General features: G+C 34.5%; 3 protein-coding genes across 9 annotated transcripts in view; 1 reads left to right on the forward strand and 2 right to left on the reverse strand.

Moving 5' to 3' along the window:
- LOC123552605 (glutamate receptor ionotropic, kainate 2-like) overlaps window positions 1-8,092 on the forward strand; it is a 119,512-nt gene extending 111,420 nt beyond the window's left edge. For all 7 annotated transcript variants that reach the window (XM_053540151.1, XM_053540154.1, XM_053540149.1 and 4 more), the window contains exons 15-17: window positions 2,653-2,734; window positions 3,174-3,357; window positions 4,408-8,092. In XM_053540151.1, coding sequence (XP_053396126.1) covers window positions 2,653-2,734; window positions 3,174-3,357; window positions 4,408-4,581 — 440 coding nt within the window. In that variant the 3' untranslated portion in view covers window positions 4,582-8,092. The remainder of the gene's footprint in view (window positions 1-2,652; window positions 2,735-3,173; window positions 3,358-4,407) is intronic.
- A 2,409-nt stretch (window positions 8,093-10,501) lies between these two features.
- On the reverse strand, window positions 10,502-12,140 carry LOC128556719 (C-type lectin BfL-2-like). The gene has a single exon (XM_053542370.1). It carries the CDS (start codon window positions 12,041-12,043, stop codon window positions 11,327-11,329), a length of 717 nt encoding a protein of 238 aa, XP_053398345.1. The 5' UTR covers window positions 12,044-12,140; the 3' UTR covers window positions 10,502-11,326.
- A 5,326-nt stretch (window positions 12,141-17,466) lies between these two features.
- Window positions 17,467-17,850, reverse strand: LOC128556106 (C-type lectin BML-1-like). The gene has a single exon (XM_053540012.1). It carries the CDS (start codon window positions 17,848-17,850, stop codon window positions 17,467-17,469), a length of 384 nt encoding a protein of 127 aa, XP_053395987.1.
- Window positions 17,851-18,517: the final 667 nt, after the last annotated feature.

Raw genomic sequence — 18,517 nt, forward strand, 5'->3', positions numbered from 1 at the left:
TTTTGTTGGCAAATAAAACACAGTTTTGAGTTCAGATGCGTGGTAATTTAATCACGAAGGCCGAATCTATTTCCGTTGTAACACGTTCGAATTACACCAGGAAGGGATACTAATCTGGAATAAAATGCGGTTTTAAGTACGAGGGAGTAAACCGGAATAGCCAAAAGTAGGTCATTTTGCATTATTTGATAAACATCAGGGGCCGTATTCATAAAGCATCTTAAGTATAAGTTTTGACTTAAGTTTAAGATTTTACTTAAGTTTGTGGTGATTTCAACTTAAGTCTAGTAAATAATCACTTTCTTATACTTATACTTAAGATGCTTTATGAATACGACCCCAGGAATTTGTCAGTATCTCGAAAATATTTCATGCGAAAAACTTACAATGTAAGATCTGTTTTAAAGTACCATAGTAATACATTATGGGCTTTTTAGGTAGAATGTTTATCTCAAACTATTTTCCTAAAGATTATAGACAACCGATAATGTGAAAACATAAATTGAAAGATGATCACAGAGAGACATTTACCTTCGGAAAGGTTTTAGTATCCCTTTACTGTCTTATAGTCTCCCTTTACTGTCTAATAGTCTCCCTTTACTGTCTAATAGTCTCCCTTTACTGTCTTATAGTCTCCCTTTACTGTCTAATGAGTGCAGTGATATCTATATTGTTGTTGTATAAGAAATACACGTGTAACAATATATGTAAGCTCTCAGAATGATTTTTATGCACATTCTACCACTGCTGATACCACAATGGCAGATATGTACGTTTATTCTTAATGAAAGGTACATGGATAGACAGCAGTATGGAGAATACGCATGTCTGTTTCAATTTTGTGTTTTGCAACAAGTGCGACTGCTATGGTAATATAGAAAAAATGTCAGTAAATTCGCTAGCTATGTTAACAATTAGTAACACAAAAGGTGACAAGAAAATGGATCCTGCGATAACTTGAAATGTACAAAAGATTTTAAAATAGGTACTTAGACTGAAAAAAAATCTGGAAATATGCAGGTTATTGTTTTCTCTAATTATCTGTTTGTGCGTCCATCTGTCTGCCGATCTATCAGTTCATACGTCCATTTGTCTGTCGATCCATCAGTCACAAATGGTCGATTCTGTCGTGACTTTAAAGTACAAGAGATTTTTTCTTGAATCCCAGAATTTAGATAGATGGAAATACAAAAATATGCACATTGTTGGTCCATCAGTTCGTCCGTCTATTCGGACGGACGGACGGCGAAGGCAGAAACAATATGTCTACCCCATCTATGGTGGAGACGTAATTACTACGAATGCTAAAAGAAAGCATATAAATATTGGTTATGCAATGCATACAAGTTGACTTGGAACATAAAGACTCGTGAGTTTTCAAGCTGGAATAAAATAAGAATACTGCCCAGTAACTAAAGTCCCCTACCGGAAGGGGCAATTGTCATATTTGCTGTAAATGGTAATTGAAACTTAACTGAAGGACCTGCATATTCCTGCATATTCCCAATGCCATCTATAAACAAGGTTTCATGAAAATATCTATTGTAGTTTTAAAGTAAAGTAACACAGTATCAATATTTGTGACTAATGTATAGACGTAGACCTGTCCGTCCGCATTAAGCTTGTCCGGCTTTCACAGGCTAGTCGGACTTCGACGAAACTTTATAGTAGTGATCATTACCAAGCCTAGCTGTGCATATCGCCGGCAAGATCCGCTTAGCTGCACAAAATGGCCGCCAAAGCTAAAAATAGAAAAATCTTGTCCGGCTTTTCACAGGTCAAATTGCTAGCTGGATTTCAACGAAACATCACAAAAGTGATCAGTACCAAGCCTAGTTGTGCATATCGCCGACACATTCCGCTTCGCTGCACAAAATGGCCATCAGAGCTAAAAATAGGAAAATCTTGTTCAGCTTTCACAGGTCAAACGGTTGGCTGGATTTCTACGACACTTCACAAGAGTGATCAGTACCAACCCTAGTTGTGTATATCACAGGCAAGTTCCGCTTCGCTGCACAAAATGGCCACCAGGGCCCAGTTGTTCGAAACTTTAACAGGCGATTAAGCAAACAGTTGGTTAAATTTTAAAGTTATACATTTGTATTTCGACATTTTAAAACACACAGAAAAACAAATGTATGAGTTGAGGATAATGAACACTAAAAAGTCTTTGCAGTAAAAGCAAACATCATGCAAGTTTTTCCCACCAAGACAAATATTTTTAATTAAAATTTAACAGGCGGTTAGTTTAACAGCCGGTTAAAGTTTCGAACAACTGGACCCAGTGTTAACAATAGGAAAATCTGGTTCGGCTTCCGCAGGTCAAACTACTAGACAGACTTCGACGAAACGTCACAGGAGTGATCAGAACCAAGCCTAGTTGTGCATATCGCCGACACGTTCCGCTTCGCTGCACAAAATGGCCACCAGTGCTAAATGTATACATCGGGGACACATATGTTTTTGTGACAAAAGCACCTTCTAATTTGGTATCAATTTGTTAGTGTAGTTAACTTGGGGAATATAACTCAAAACTATTTACAACCGATTGCACCTTCAGGCGTACAACGCAAACGTGCATAATATCTAAACTTCATGAAATATCTGTATATATGATAATGATGAATATTTAAAATTTAATATTTATTACAGATTCTCCATGGATAGCACTTTTATCAAAGGAAATAGTCCATTTACAACAGAAGCAAGTAATTTCCAAATTTTATACAAAATGGTATGTATGCCGTATACCGTATACCGTTAACTAATCTCACATTTTTTTAAAAACAAGGGAGGATTTCAAAAAAGGAATAGCCATTTCCTATGAACGCAGCCACTTCCTATGAACGTAGCGCCTTTAGCTTACCGGCAGCAGGTGATTTTTGCCTTTGTGGACAGAGCAGAACAAGATCTGGCTGTCTGCACGACCGTGCAAGCTGGTCTTTGACTGTACTGTTTGCTATTCAGGTGAACACCCCTTTGAATGATAAGTGATACTGCCTCAATGGAATGATGGACCAATCCGTTTTGTATTTCTAAGAGAAATCAGTAGAATATGATGTTCCAAAGTTGAAGAAAAATGCAAACTTTCATCCTGATGTTAAATATTCATTATGTTCGTTGATAACATGCATTGCTGAAAAATGTAGTATATTTTTTTTCTAATTAAACAGGTGGGTAGAGAAAAGTGGTGCTGTCTGTGAAGACGATACAGATAAGAAGAAGAACACGAATGCGTTGGGCGTGGCTAACGTAGGCGGTGTCTTTGTAGTCTTAGCCGGTGGTACTATATTTGCGCTACTTGTGGCAATTTTAGAGTTTCTGTGGAAAGTTAGTAGGAATGCACGTGTAGATAAGGTTTGTCTAGCTTTTCATGTCTTTTTTTTGTTATCATCCGCGCAAGATGAAAATTAACAAAACAGGAAATTATACCTCTTACCTTGAGTGGCAAAGCTAAGATAATTCATAAACTGATACCAAATTTGTAATCTGTCAATTTTCCTTCTCATAGTTTGCTTGCTCACTTGTTCTGGTGTAAAAGCAGATAACTGAGTGGGTAAAGACGTTTATAGGCATATGAAGGTACTGGTCCTGTCGACAAGTGCCCCTTTTCTGTAAAAAACTGAATTCCTAGGCGAAATAATCTAAAGATGTGACTACATTTGTTCTTCACAAAAACACGTTATATGTACATTATGTTTTCATTTCAGTTTTTGCAATATTATAACGACCTAAATCTTGGCTGTATTAAGTGATTAAATTACCCACCTTTTGAAATCAAATATATATGTAGAGATAGGCCCTAAAATTTTCAATGATAGAATTACATTAAATAAAGTCTAGAAATTAATTTCCAAGTCCTTGAAATAACCAAAAATGATTTCACAAATGTGAAGTTTATGATAGTTTTGTTAATATCAATAACAGAAGTTTTAATTTTTAATTTAAAGTTGTGATCCACAAAGAATGACAACTCTTGCCTTGGGCTAGTACTTATAAGTAGAGATCTATTAGTTTACTTCCCTTGCAATTACACAATTGAGTGGAAAATGAAAACTGTTTAAGACACAATATCATACTTTTTTGCACAACAAAATCATTAAGGATTTATTCATTTGTGTTTGATTTACCCCTCAAGACATGGTTCCTATGATTCTGTCAACTTACATATGGTAAAAAATTAACTTTTAACAAGCCAATAATAAAACGAAGTACCAGTAGGTAAATAATAGTGCAGATAATACAGTTTTGCTTGTATCAAAATGTCACAATAGATCCACTTTTGTAATACAGAACACCTGGTAGGATTAGTAAAGGTGCAATTATATTGATCTCTATTTCCTATACCTAATATATGCTGGTATGCCCCTGGTATCAAATGACCTTGAACCTCCCTCCTTTTTTCAGCAAACATTCTGGTCGGAAATGACAGAGGAGTTGCGATTTATTTTTGTTAAATGCAAGTCCACGAGAAACACGGGCGGTGATCAGGGAACTAAGACAGTAGAAAATAACGGCGTGACGTTCAATGCAATACCAACAGTGCCTAATGATAGAAATCACAAAGAAGTGTTTGATTGATATTACGATGTTATAGAAGTGTAATAGGTGATCGCATAGTGAAATGTGTATTTGGAGAAATGTTGTTAAATATCAAAGTATTTTATTGATTTATATGTTTTATTTGATGATTGCTTGGCGATTATATTTTGTAAATTGATGTTCAGAAAAGTGTTTTTTAGTTTGGTTGAATTGTTTCCAGTTAGTGTTAGACGCTATAGACTGTAAAGTTATTTCATAAATGTTGAAATGTGATAAGCTGAAGATACACTGACAATCCTCTTACAAAAAGAGGGGACTATATTTTTGTGTACGCCTCCGCCAGCCGATAAACCATTCAGTTTAAGATCTTAACTGGAGAACACTTTGGGCCACGACTGTCAATCTTTTTGTGTTGTTTTAACGGTGAGACAATACGACAAAGGTCAAGGTCACCATTCCTTTGAGAATAAACAATTAACTAGAAAATGACAAACTGAAATGCATGACTGCCTTTGATCAGTAGATCAGTCTGTGTTGTTAAGGTCAACAGGTCAATTAAGCTCACAGTTACTTTTATAGAAAGAAAACTTTTTCCGATCAATTATTGGAAATCATTTCTAACTACACTGGTATAAAGTTATTACTTATGGTCAGTAGATTGGGTATGAATGCCTGTAGATGTTAGTGGACCACTTTGTCTTATTGGGAAGGGTGTAGAAAGCAGTTTCAAACAATACAGAATGCTTGGTCCTATATCTGCAAAGCTTAATAAGATAATTGCCTAGGGTCAGAAGAAAGTTCCAGTCCTGTTTGAAGTAATTTGGGCAAATATTTAAAACACACGGTACTTTAAATCACATAAGTGGTACCTGCGACAAGTAATCATGAGGTGCCGTTCTTCACACGATTACATTTTATGTCATCCCTTCCTGTTTAATTAAAGCGATATATTTGGTCTGGATTATGTAATTTAGTATGGTTGAAAATGCTAAGACCAGGTTTGATTTGCACTTGAAATACCGTTCTGTAGTAATAGTCGCTTATGGTTTGATTCATTTGCTATTAAGTATTTTACTTCTATATGTATTATGCATTCGGTTTTAAAACGGCAAAGAGCGTAGAAAATGTTACTGTAGTAAATGTTTAAGCAATTTTTGTTTTATAAATTAAATATTTTGTTGTTGTTTAAAATGTGTAAATGTTGAACAGTGTCTCAGTTATCTGTTTGCGTCTGAATGTGTTGTACTGTTATTGTACAAACTTATGCCTTAAAGGTAACTATCTCATTATGAAATGTGATAGAAACAAATATTGTAGTAGATATGAGTAAATATAATGGATATATCTCCTATGGAAAACGTTAAAAGGTAGATAAATACGTTACATCTAATCTTAATTGCATAACAACTGTTGCTGTCTCGTCCGGCAATAATATCTTAGTGTTTGCTATATGTAACAAATTATGTCCAATTTAATTCAAAAGTAAGTATGTGAAACACATTGGTATGATAGTGTTCGTCTGATATCTTGAAGATGTTCAGTTGTGTGTGTATAGATTGTGCCTATAGAAGTAAGCGTATAACTTCCGGTTTATTTGCATACTGTTACGTCATTTCCGGCAGTATACTGTCACCATTCCATATCTAATCCGTAGAGTTTATTAGCTATTCCTTTTGTGTTCTTCTGAAGATTCAACGAGTTTTTGTACCTGATATCCATCGATATGTTGAGTGTGTGAATGATGTAGTGTGTTGTCTGGTGATAACGGACATATATTTATTTTGTTATAAATTAAATAACAATGTGTAAAATTATGAAAATGCCTTATGTCAATATACATCATGCCACGGTATGCCTTAAATCACCCACACGTTAAAAACTATTAGTCGTTTGACTGAATGACAGGTGTTTGTGTTTTTGTCATAATTATGCATACGTTAGATCATTCAGAAAAAAGGGACTGGTTTTTTTCCATAACACTTCAACGTTTTATTTCTATATGAGTTTTTTTAAAGGCTTTTTCAACTTAACAAAAACGATTTTGTGGGCAAATCCAAAGTTGATGTCTTGTTAACATTTTTTGGAAGATAGATATTAGGCTGTGAAATCGAAAACTAATAACTCATGAAAATCTTAAAAGTTGCTGCTGATGTCAACGCAAAAACCTGACGATAAAGATCCAAACTATCAATTTATGAATACTGCAATACAAGTCAATATATATTTCTGTACAATTATACCGTTCATATACTTGAAAAACCTCTATTTATATAATGTTAAGACATTCATTTGGTTAGTTTTATGTTTTGTAATTTCTTAATTTCTTTTTGTATTTTATGGATTGTGATAAACGACTCTGTTTATCATAGATATAAAACTTTTTTATCGACGACTCTTCGTTTGTTCTTCCCTGTCAGGAAGGCGGTTTTAGAAAATGGTGGGGACCCTTTTTATTAAGCCATACATAGAAGACCCACCTTTATGTAAATTTTCTAAATTTTCTACAATATTTCCTCTTTTACGGGAAAAGGAAAGAAAATGAATGAAAGCAATCTAATTGTTTATCAGACTCGAATAAATGCATCACATTCCACTGTTCTAAATATATACAGTGTTAGTACCTTTTTTAAATACACCGTCTTAATTCAATTACATGAAAACACTTTTTCAAGTTTAATGATACGCAATCTAATTTTACTGTAAAATATTTACGATCTGGTTTGTACTAAAATACTGACAATGCTATGAAAACTTTGGTAAATCTTGAACAGTGAGATCTGGTAGACACGAGCGAATAAGTTTAGTCTTTGCTCTTTACTGTAATGACTATCTCATCAAAAGAGTATCATTTGTTCCAGTCAAAATCTTACTTGTAATATGTATTTGTAATTGACTGCTAAGCTGTAGACCGTTTTGAAGCACGGGAAATAACTGCTAATGATATTAAAATATCTGCAGCAATATTATGTCCCTTTGTTTAAAAAAATCGGGATAATCAGAGGTGACAAAAACTATATAGAAATATAGAAAGAGATTGAAGTTTTTAAAAAGATTATTCAAGTCAGGCAGATCAGTTGTATAAGCAAGCTGCTGATTCAGACTATAGTCTATCTGCTGTATAATTGTTTGAGTTCGTATGTTACATTAAGTAATTCTACTTTTTTATGTCCAGCATCACATCTGAAACATCATTTCCATTAATCACGAATTTTAATTCATATATGAGCCGCGCCATGAGAAAACCAACATAGTGCGTTTGCGACCAGCATGGATCCAGACCAGCCTGCGCATCCGCGCAGTCTGGTCAGGATCCATGTTGTTCGCTAATGGTTTCTCTGATTGCAATAGATTTTGAAAGCGAACAGCATGGATCCTGACCAGACTGCGCGGATCCATGCTGCTCGCAAACGCAGTATGTTTTCACATGGCACGGCTCATATGATTTACATCAGAGGAGTTAACAGCGAACTGCTAGCAAAACGTATATTATTTGTCATATTGTTAGACATTGTTTTTTTAAGACATGTGAAAATAAAACCATTGAAATATGCTTTATTTCGCTGTTTTTAATTATGCTAGTCCCAATAGCATTACTCTTGGTTTATACTCTTGGCTTATACTAATCTTTGTTAGCTCGATTATGATGAGAACTTCAAGCTTATTTGAACCACTCTCAAGTGCGATTCCTGAAAAACAGTACTGGTGTCTTAACGGGAGGCGTGGTCATGACTCCAGTGGTGCTAGAATCCCCGACCCCTGAGTTGTGCGGCCGACACCTTAACCACTAGGCAACCTATAGATTACTTTTGTAACTGTATGTTATTCATACAGAAATAGAAAACTGTAATAAGTTTACAGTTGCATGTAACTTCTGTAATATAATAAATACACGTTGAACGTAATATTCAAAGTATGTCCGGAATAAACTGTATTGAAAGCTTGTACCGTACGCAGTTACCATGGAGATATAACACATACGTTGCCCTTTTTGGAGCGGGAGTTGTTGTTTAACGTCACACAGGTCACAATATGATTTGGGATGCATACACCAGGAACACGTCCGGGTCTTTTTATAGAAACAGGCACCTGTGTGGAACCGACGACCATTCGTTAGCATGCTGGATTGCTGCCTCACATGAAAGAATTCTGTACCCCGAGCGAGATTTTGAATTTACATAATTAGGGGCGGGTGACCTTTAACACCTGGCCATGTAGGCTCCATTCTCGTAAATGACTTTGGAAACAGCAAAATGAAATGGGTAAAGGAATTTGTTAGTCTGAAGCACAATACTGGGAAAAAAGAAAGGAACAAAAGCCCGATTCATCAGGTTTTTATGGTATCCAAGCAATGATAATTGAGCCGCACCATGAGAAAATCAACATAGTGCATTTGCGACCAGTATGGGTCCAGACAAGCCTGTGCAGTCTGGTCAGGATCCATGCTGTTCGCTAATGGTTTCTCTGGTTGAAATAAGCTTTGAAAGCGAACAGCATTGCTTCTGACCAGACTGCGCGGATGCACAGGCTGCAGACTGGTCTGGGTCAATGTTGATCGCAAATGCACTATGTTTACTTAGTTATCTCATGGTGCGGCTCAATTGTTTTTTTACATTTACCTTTTCTTTCTACCTACTAGTATATGCCAGATTTGTCGATGTATTATCATAAAAAAGTGTTCTTTATTTTATTTTGATCTGTAATTTAAGAAAGTAAAACTAAAAATCTTTTAAAAAGTGTAAGTTTTATTGAAACAGGTTAAGACCTGACAATTTTAGCCCTTTTTCAGTTTGACACTATGCTTTTATCTTTGATTGTGTCTGTCTATACAAACGGATGACTCCAAGGCAGTCCTGAAAGCCTACTGACAGCAAGCTTCTTTAACATTTGATTGTTTGGTTATGAGCTTGATGATATGTTTTCAACAAATAAAATGAACACAATTGTATTTGTTTTATCTCTCATTAGATTCCTACATTTTCATTGTATAAAAGGTGGTCACGTGCTGACCCCTATATTTCTCTGGAGGGTCTGTAGATTTTCATGGCATTCTAGACTAAAATAAGTGGTCGTTAAAACAAATCAATTATAGGGTTTGTTAGTGATCCTGCATGGATCTGTGGGATCAGTATGATAAATAAGGGACAAAGGCTAACGCCTCGCCCCCCACCCCTACCCCGTTTATCATATTGACCCCACACATTACGTGGATGATCACTAACAAACAATATGATTAATGATGGTTGGTTAGGTTTACTGTTATATATGTCTACATGATCTATTTTGTGTGTTTTTTTGTTACATAAACCTATGTAACTGGGATTACTTATGTTAATATTGTTATTTGACATGGATACAGTGTGAGCGTTTGCATGCAATTTAACAGGTCCTAAGCTACCTGGAACAATGTTCACAAAACATTTTCAGTGTCAGCTGAGTTTGGCGATGAACTTGAGTTTTATTCTATGTCTCAAGTGCATGTTAAGTATTTAATGTTAAGTTAATGAGTCTTTTAAACTGAGTCTTTCGTATTGATGCTCAGTCTCAACTGGAATTTAATCGTGAAGTGTTAGTAAATTTTGCGATTAAAAATTTCAATCTCAAACTCATTCTCATCCATCAGAGGTTCGTCAAAATAATAAAAAAAGACATGCTAGACGTCTGGTATACGAGAATGTCTCAAACTCGGCTGAGACTGAAACTGTTTTGTGAAAACGTGGCCTGATGTCTTTGCCACCGTGATAATACATTGTGCTCTCTTTAATTTTATTGCTTCAGTTTATATATACATGTACGGATGCATTGGAGGCAAATATGCATACGTCTTCTGCTCAGGTGGATATGTACAGCAACCCAGGCGAAGACTTTTGCCGCATACCAATGTTAAATAAAAAACTTACCGTTTACCCTTAATAATTATAAGGCAGCATTCCGGGAATTGTGTGAAGAACGCTAAAAACGGTCAGTAAATAGCTTTTATTAAAGTACAGAAATAGTTTACACGCACAAACAACTCTCACCACACACGCACGCGGACGCATACAAATACAAACACTTTAATTCCAAATAATGAGTACGTATGAACCTTTATCGTTCAGAATCATAGAATATTTCAGGGTAATATGTAATGTTTTCCGCAATCAGATTGATGAATCATCTTTGCTAATTAGACATGTTTCATATAAGATAAATGACACATTGCCTTTTAAAAACGTTTTCTAGGAATCTGGTAGAAGACACATGTGTTTTGAACGAAATAACTTATTTAAATGTGTATCTTAAGAACAAACCTGTTTATAAATCATACAAATAATTTTGGGGCAGCACTTTATTTAAAAAAACAAAAACAAAAACAAAAGAAAGTAACAATACACAATAGATTAATCTAAGATAGTAATATACAATTATCTCTTTCTGTTGAATTATCACTACTTCTTTGATTATACAATTTTCTATTATATCTACGTTAAAGTAAAAGAGTTCTATGTACAAAGAATGATAGTGTCTTAGATTTAGATTTCCAAACAACGCCGTAATACTTCCCTTTTACATGTTTCCTTCATAATAACATTCGAATGACATGTGAAATGTATAGATACATAATATGCCTAAAAATTTATCCTTAGCACACATCAAAATGTAAATAATTTCGATATTTCATATGGTTTTCCTTTTATGATAGCATGTCTGTTTTTAACACTGATAATATTCGCTAAAATATATATATGGATTTACTTTAAAAGTCAGTAAACTAACCGCACTATTTCTTCCGTTAACTTAGATGCTCTCACATAATTATTTCACATATGAATGGATGTTTCGTCTGACAGTTCGCATCGTACATCAGTTTACTGCTTCCATATATATACAAACATAATTCATTTGATCCATTGCTCGGTTGCCCAGATCCCCACCTGAAATATCCGTTTTTATTTCCATACTCAAACATCCACGGAGAATGCGCGTCTTTGCGACGTCCGCCGATGAACACTTTATTCGACAAATAAATGTTCAGATTCTGAATGTCCGTAAACTTGGTATGTGAATCGATATTGATCAGATATCCTCCTTCAGCCTGGCAGTGGCTATCGGCGTCCATATACGATTTAGACGACATGTGCAGTTTCACGCAAAATCTGTTAGCAGTTTGATAATAATCAGGCGGACAAAGTGTTCCACAAATACTGAAATCTATTTCAGATTTTTCTACACTTAACTCATCACCGCACGTCCTTTTTCGCCCTTTTATACCGAAATAACCAAGAGTACCAGCTGTGCAGGAGGACCAAGGGGTCCATTCACCGCAACGATTCTTACCAAGGTTTATAAACGCAATTCCTATCGCTTGTAAGGTTTGATCTTTCAATTTTCTACCCATGTCCAACAAATATTGTCCATTTATGTCTTCGCTGGCAGTCCTGTTGATATTAGCTGCAAGAGCAAGCTGCAGGAGTAAACCGAAGACAGCAAGAAAGAAACACGTCTTCCGTAAAACAACGTCCATTATCGCTTGATAATTAAATGTTTTCCTTTTTATTCAAAGAGAAGCTTTTGAAGCTATTTCCTACTTTGTATATAATATTATGTCAGAACGATGCCTTGCGAAAGCAATGGTCTTTACCTAATGAAGTGACGAAACTTATACTCTTGGGTTGGTCGGTATAAATTACAAATTAAAGGCCAAACATATTTCATTGTTTCCTTCAAAATGTCACTTCCATAGTTAAGCACAGGTATTCATGTTTCCGTTGTAACATTGCCTGGATGTTTATGCGAATGAAAAGGTCCAACTTTGGAGTTATGGTTTACATATGAGGCATACAGTATAAACAAAATAACAGAAGAAATACGAGAAAACGATTTGCTTAACTTTGCAATATTTTATACAGATTCACATGAATATGTACGAGTTCGTTATGATGCCGTATCATTAAGACGTTGGAACAACCCTTTACACCGGTGTGTAAAACGAATAATGTCAGCACTGGTAAAACCCCGAAATGTCTCAACCAGTGTGCAAGATTGCATAATTATATGTGCTTTTGATTAACACAGTTTATTTTAACTTAATTTGCATTTAGTTTTTCTAGAGACGTTGGAACAGTTCAAGCTTTGCATGTATTAACATATGTCAGTAATGTTTACTATGATGGATTTAGTGTGATATATGGACAGCAACATCTCTCTGATTCGTAATAACCAACATTTAATTCTAGAAAATGGAATATTGTCTTGAACTCATGAGATGTCATTTAAATATATTGATGAAAACTTCAAGATGATGCTGTAAACATATTTTACCCCGTCAATTATGGTACCAATATTTTATTCATTTATCCTTATTTTACATTATTTTCCGTGATCGTGACGGGCAAATAATGGACAATGCATATCGAAATGGCAAACGTAAACATGATTTTTTTTTAGATGTATTATCTTTTTGTGTTGTGACGCTTAAATTGTTGTCTTGATATAGATAAAATAACTCAAACAATCGTATTTGTATATAACCAAGTCTTTAAATTGACTTAAACAATAATTTTTTTGTGTGACTTTATTATATTTGTGTAAACAACGCAAAAATGGAGAGGGAAATAATTTGCTACTAACCTTTAGAATACTTTTTAACGAAATATTTTACTAATAGAACCAAATTTCACTAGATCCGTTTTGGTCACAGCACCACACACGCTTTAAAGTCTTACTTGTATACATAATGTTTACGATATATTTTATATAGCTAGAAAATAAATTCAGTCGTATGTTCGTATAACTCCATGTATAATGTCTGTAATGAATAGCAACGTTAAGCCACTCATGCATCGTTTCTGGTTATTGTTTTGTCTGATACAAATTAGTTAATATATCTAATTATTTCTGAGATTTTGTTTTTTCTAAAACTGGTTATTCCAGAGAGTAACAGTATGTACCAAAGATGTTAGGGAATGCACTGGTAAAACATCTTCTTCAGACACCTAGGCAAGAAGCTAGTACTGTCGAAACATGTATAGATACAGATCCATATCCGCTCTCCATTCATTTCGAACACTTTTGATAAGGTAGAAGATGCAGACATACAAAGCAGCGTCTAAATGAAAACATACCTCATGAGGGACTGAAATAATTGACCATATTGACAACCTTCAGTTCCTAAAATATGTGTCACATTCCTTTTACCACTTACCCGCAGCTTTTGTATTACCAATGCATTAAAATCAACATCAGTACTGAAACAAAAGAAAATTTGTCTAAACGTGAATTTGGACCCGTGTAACTCAAGTTGGTTAACACATGGATTTTGATTGCCGGCTTTAAAATTCTCGATGAAATCGCATGGTATCAGCATTCGGCTCATATGGCAGAAAAGCACAATTGAGGCTAAGTGAAAAATGGTAGAAATAGTACGACGTGTCTTGTACACTTCCGGCTCTGTACATAAATGTGGATGTATTGGAGGTAATTTATAGTATATTGTGTAATGTTTTGTAACACAGGCTGTATCAACACAAGTCGGGACGAGCACAAGTACATACAGATTAAGCACATATATACATGAACACAAATAAATGCAAAATACAAACAGACACACACACACATTAAGACAGAGTACAGCCACAAAAGGCGTTTGAACTTTTGTACTATCTCTAAACCTTACTTTTTAATCTAGCCATGTTTCTATATTAGAAGACGATTTTATTTACCCTTCCCATGAGCTAAGCAAAAGAAGTCTGCCTTGTGGATTAAATGGAACCTTTTTTTTTACTATTTTGGACCGAATGCGTTAAAACTATAAAGAATTCAATTCGTGCATGTTTGCGTTTCTGTTTCGTTACCATTTTAATTTATATATATGAAAAGATTTCTTGCTTGCAATGCATTCTATTATTTTTCGGTTTCGATGCATAACTTTCTCTTGACGGATACATGAAATGTCGGTCTTATTTATCATAAAAGAATTTGATCAATGGTATTCATTCATTTGAATCATAATAATATATTATCAAAATAACTTAACAAATTATTGGTCAGACATAATAGTTTTGTAAAATGCTAACCTACGTTCGTTTTTCAATGACGGCCAGAAACAAGGAATTTGTCCTGGAATCCTTGGAATCAGTGTCACTTTGCTCACAACTCCTTTACCAAGTAGTTGCCGAATTCGCCTCTTCGTGTGAAAGATATATGTGATTCAGTCTGTGTTCAATGGAATGCCAGGTTGAACCCACCTTCAGATCTATGTTCTAAAACTCTTTATAAATTTCAAGCTAAAGTAATTGAACTAGCTCCAAACTATCGTCTAGCTATCCTTAGCGGCAGGGAATCAAGCAAGGGACAGAGCGGAGTCAAGAGTCCATCTGCTAACCACTGCGCCATTGATCCCATACTATGGAATATTTCAGACATCTCTGAGCTTTGTTGATGACGTCGCCTTATTATAAAACATTGTGTTGAATCCCACTGTGAAAACGCACAATAGTCCCGAGGGCTAAGCGGAAAACTGCGCTCGTTTTAACCTATCGATTTTGTAAAGCGTTATTATACAGTTATTGACTTGTGTTGAGGTCAATATGTGTTTTACAGGTCCGTAAAAGCAGAAACATGAGTCTATAATTGTTATATTATATGCCCTTTTCAAATGCACTCACCTGACTACTGGCCCATATTTCATACATATAAGAAAAAGTGATATCACAAGAGTCATTATAACTTTTACGGGTCAATATCTCCTTTTACGGACCCTTGCGTGCATCCCTTTCGACCAATCAAATGAGCTTATTTGTAAAGGGTATATAATATTAGATAATAGATAGTATCAATTTAAGTTTCTTGAAAGTAGATCTTTCTGTAAACAAGATGCATGAAATAAATAAATCATCTTTTGAATGATTCCAGACGAACAAACTATCATCTAAACAGTCACCTAACAAAATAATAAATTTTATTTGGATGGAAGATAATCTATAGACCAACAATCATTTTTCAACAATCATAATGTTTCTTCAATATTCCAAGAACCATTATAAAGAGATCCTGTTATTTTAAGAAAACACCATCACTTGCGAGAGTAAAGGTACAGAAATGCATTCAATTCGTCATCCAAAAGTGAAAAAACCTGAGCTGTTAATAGTATGTGCATTTAACCAGGCAATAACTTTGGAACTACTGAATATAATGTAAAGAAGCTTGTACAATGTTTGGTTCACTAATCATCACAAGGAAAGCATTAAATAAACAGTGCATTATTATGTAAATTAAAACATTGCTTTACAAGTGTACATATAAATTACTTAAGTATTTAACAGTCGAGAGAAAGAAGAGTTTCGTTCAGTTATTTTCCTTAACATAATGAAATACACAAGATATAAACCGACGATATAGTTGAAGGGAATACAAAGCGAAGAAAACTAAATAAGTGTCATAGATCGAAATCTGTTGCATAGTAGTGTCTAAAATTTGAAAAGCTTTAGCACAATAGAATAGATTAAACAAAAAAGTTTTACCTTAAATATGTTTCATTTTAGTATTTTATTTTTCTACCTTAAATATGAATAATACTTTTTTGACAACTAAAAACCTTGAAATTCGTGCCACCAAATCTAGGCTATTATTTTAAGCAAGAAATACGGATTGAGGAAGCTGTCAGAAATAGACTCTAAACGTGTAGACTATGCATAACCAACCATTGTAAGTGAATTAAAGTAAACATTGCAACTGTAACGTTCAAAATATTTAGGAGGTTAATGTCCAGAGGACAAGTACATCAAGTCCCTTTTTCAATAGTTTGCCAACGTTAAATATGCTATTGCATTACTGATCCATTGAAAACTTCAACGGCTATATTAAATATTTTATCACAGTGGAATAAACATTTAAGAGATAATGATTATATAGAAATTTCAGCACGGAATAAGTGTTGATAAAAACTTTCATTTGTTTTCCGGCAGGTTTTACTGCTCATCGTCTTAAATTTTAAATAAAAGCTTTAACATATCATCCAAGTTTCTTGAATAACAACAAGACCTTTCAAATCTTTAAGTTTCAAATAGAGCAAACGGTTTTTAAGCCACTTTTAAAACAACATGCCAACAGACCTATGCAAAAAATCACAAAACATTTCAAAATGAATCACGAGTTGCAAATATGATAGGAGTAGTAAATTGGAGCTAAAATCAGACTGGTTTAAATCACCATTGCATTTTGCTGCAATTTAGAGTCGACACAACATCGTTTTGGATTCATCATATTGCCTCTGGTTGTGGTAGACTGCTTTCATTTGATATTAAAATTACGAACATGCACATCTTGAGACACATTGCTTTGAACTAAAATACCTCATATCTTAAGTCATATCGTAATTTTACTGACAGTCATTTTCAGTGTCTGTTGCAGTCTATAGCACGATGCGACAATATCATACATTATATGTTTGTAGCTTTGTAAGCGTTTAATTTGAAATTGTCTTACCAAATCTAGTAATACGTCTATTCTAACAGAGAAAACTCGACATTTATTTGAAATATTTCAGGTATGTTTTGCAATTTAAGTATTTAAGGCTGCTCTAGTTTACTCTAGTAGGAACACATGTACATAAAATATTAAGAATGTTAGTATTTTTAACAGAAAGTATTTAGTCACTTAATTTAGCACAGCAGCTGATCTGTCACGTGTTCATCACACGTAAGGGGTTTTAAACCATTGTCATGAAATAGTATGTGATGCAACAACAATATGCATGTTTATATTTCCTTTTATAATTGCAGTTTTCCTCCTTGTCTTGTAATAAGCTTGGTAAAGAAATTTTCTTCTACACTAGAAGGTATATCAAAACTGTTTATGCCATGCATAGCAAGGAACTATATTATATAGAAGGTGCAGCGAGAATTAATTTTCTTTACTTTCCAGTAGTATTTCTCTTTTAAATACCCTTCAAACATTAAGTTCACAAACGAAAGGCCTTGATAGCGAACAGGATGAATCATACATAAGTTTATCACTTCCGTTTAAAACCAAACATAGTTCATTTGATCTATTGTCCGCTTCCTCAGATGCCCACTTAAAGTATCCGCTTGTAGAGCCATGTTCAAACATCCATGGAGAGTTTGTGTCTTTGCGTCGTCCACCGATGTAAGTATATGTAGTGGGAAATCCCGATAAATTCTTCACATTGCCATATTTCACATCTGTGTCAACGTTTATTAGATATCCACCATCTGCTTTGCACTGTTTGCTGGCGTCCTCTTGGTTTTTAGCAATTATGTACACTTTATAGCAGATTCCAGTCTTACCCAGAGTATAATCTATTCGACACATGCCTTCGCAGATACTTAAGTCCTTCTCAGTGTTAGTTTTACTTGCTTCAAACACCACATTCCCTTGTACGTCTTCTCATCCCGAAGAGATTAGGTCTGCTGGCCGTGCACGCTGTCCAAGTCGTCCATTCTCCACAAGGGTGCAGATTTCTTATTGCCATACCTATTAAAGACAATGCTGGTTTATTAAACTTTTTACCCATCTGCAGCAAATACTGTCCATCAATCTCCTCTCCGGACGTGTTGTTAATGTCCGTCGCTGTTTCGCATTGATGGTATAATACGAGTACCATAAAAAAAAAAATCCAAAATCTGCGAAACATTTCCTTTTCAATTGCCTGTTTGTTTAACTGTGTTCCGAAAGAGAAAACACTGACAAATGAAGGTACGTCTGTTGAAAGCATGAATAAATAGTTATGAAGTTTTTGCAACACTATTGCATATTAATATTTTACCGTTCTTTATCGCAACTCCTGTTATAAAAGATAAGATACAAATGTAATACTATGTGAAAAAATATCTGAACACATTAGTTATGATAAAATCCATATCTAAAAGATATATATAGTGAAAGAATGATGTGCCAAAATGATGTTTATTGCTTGGAATAGTAGATGGTTGGTGATATTTTGTTTTATTCATCAATTTTATTAAGATATATCAATTAA

Source organism: Mercenaria mercenaria, chromosome 4 (genome assembly GCF_021730395.1).
Source record: "Mercenaria mercenaria strain notata chromosome 4, MADL_Memer_1, whole genome shotgun sequence".
Lineage (NCBI taxonomy): Eukaryota > Metazoa > Mollusca > Bivalvia > Venerida > Veneridae > Mercenaria > Mercenaria mercenaria.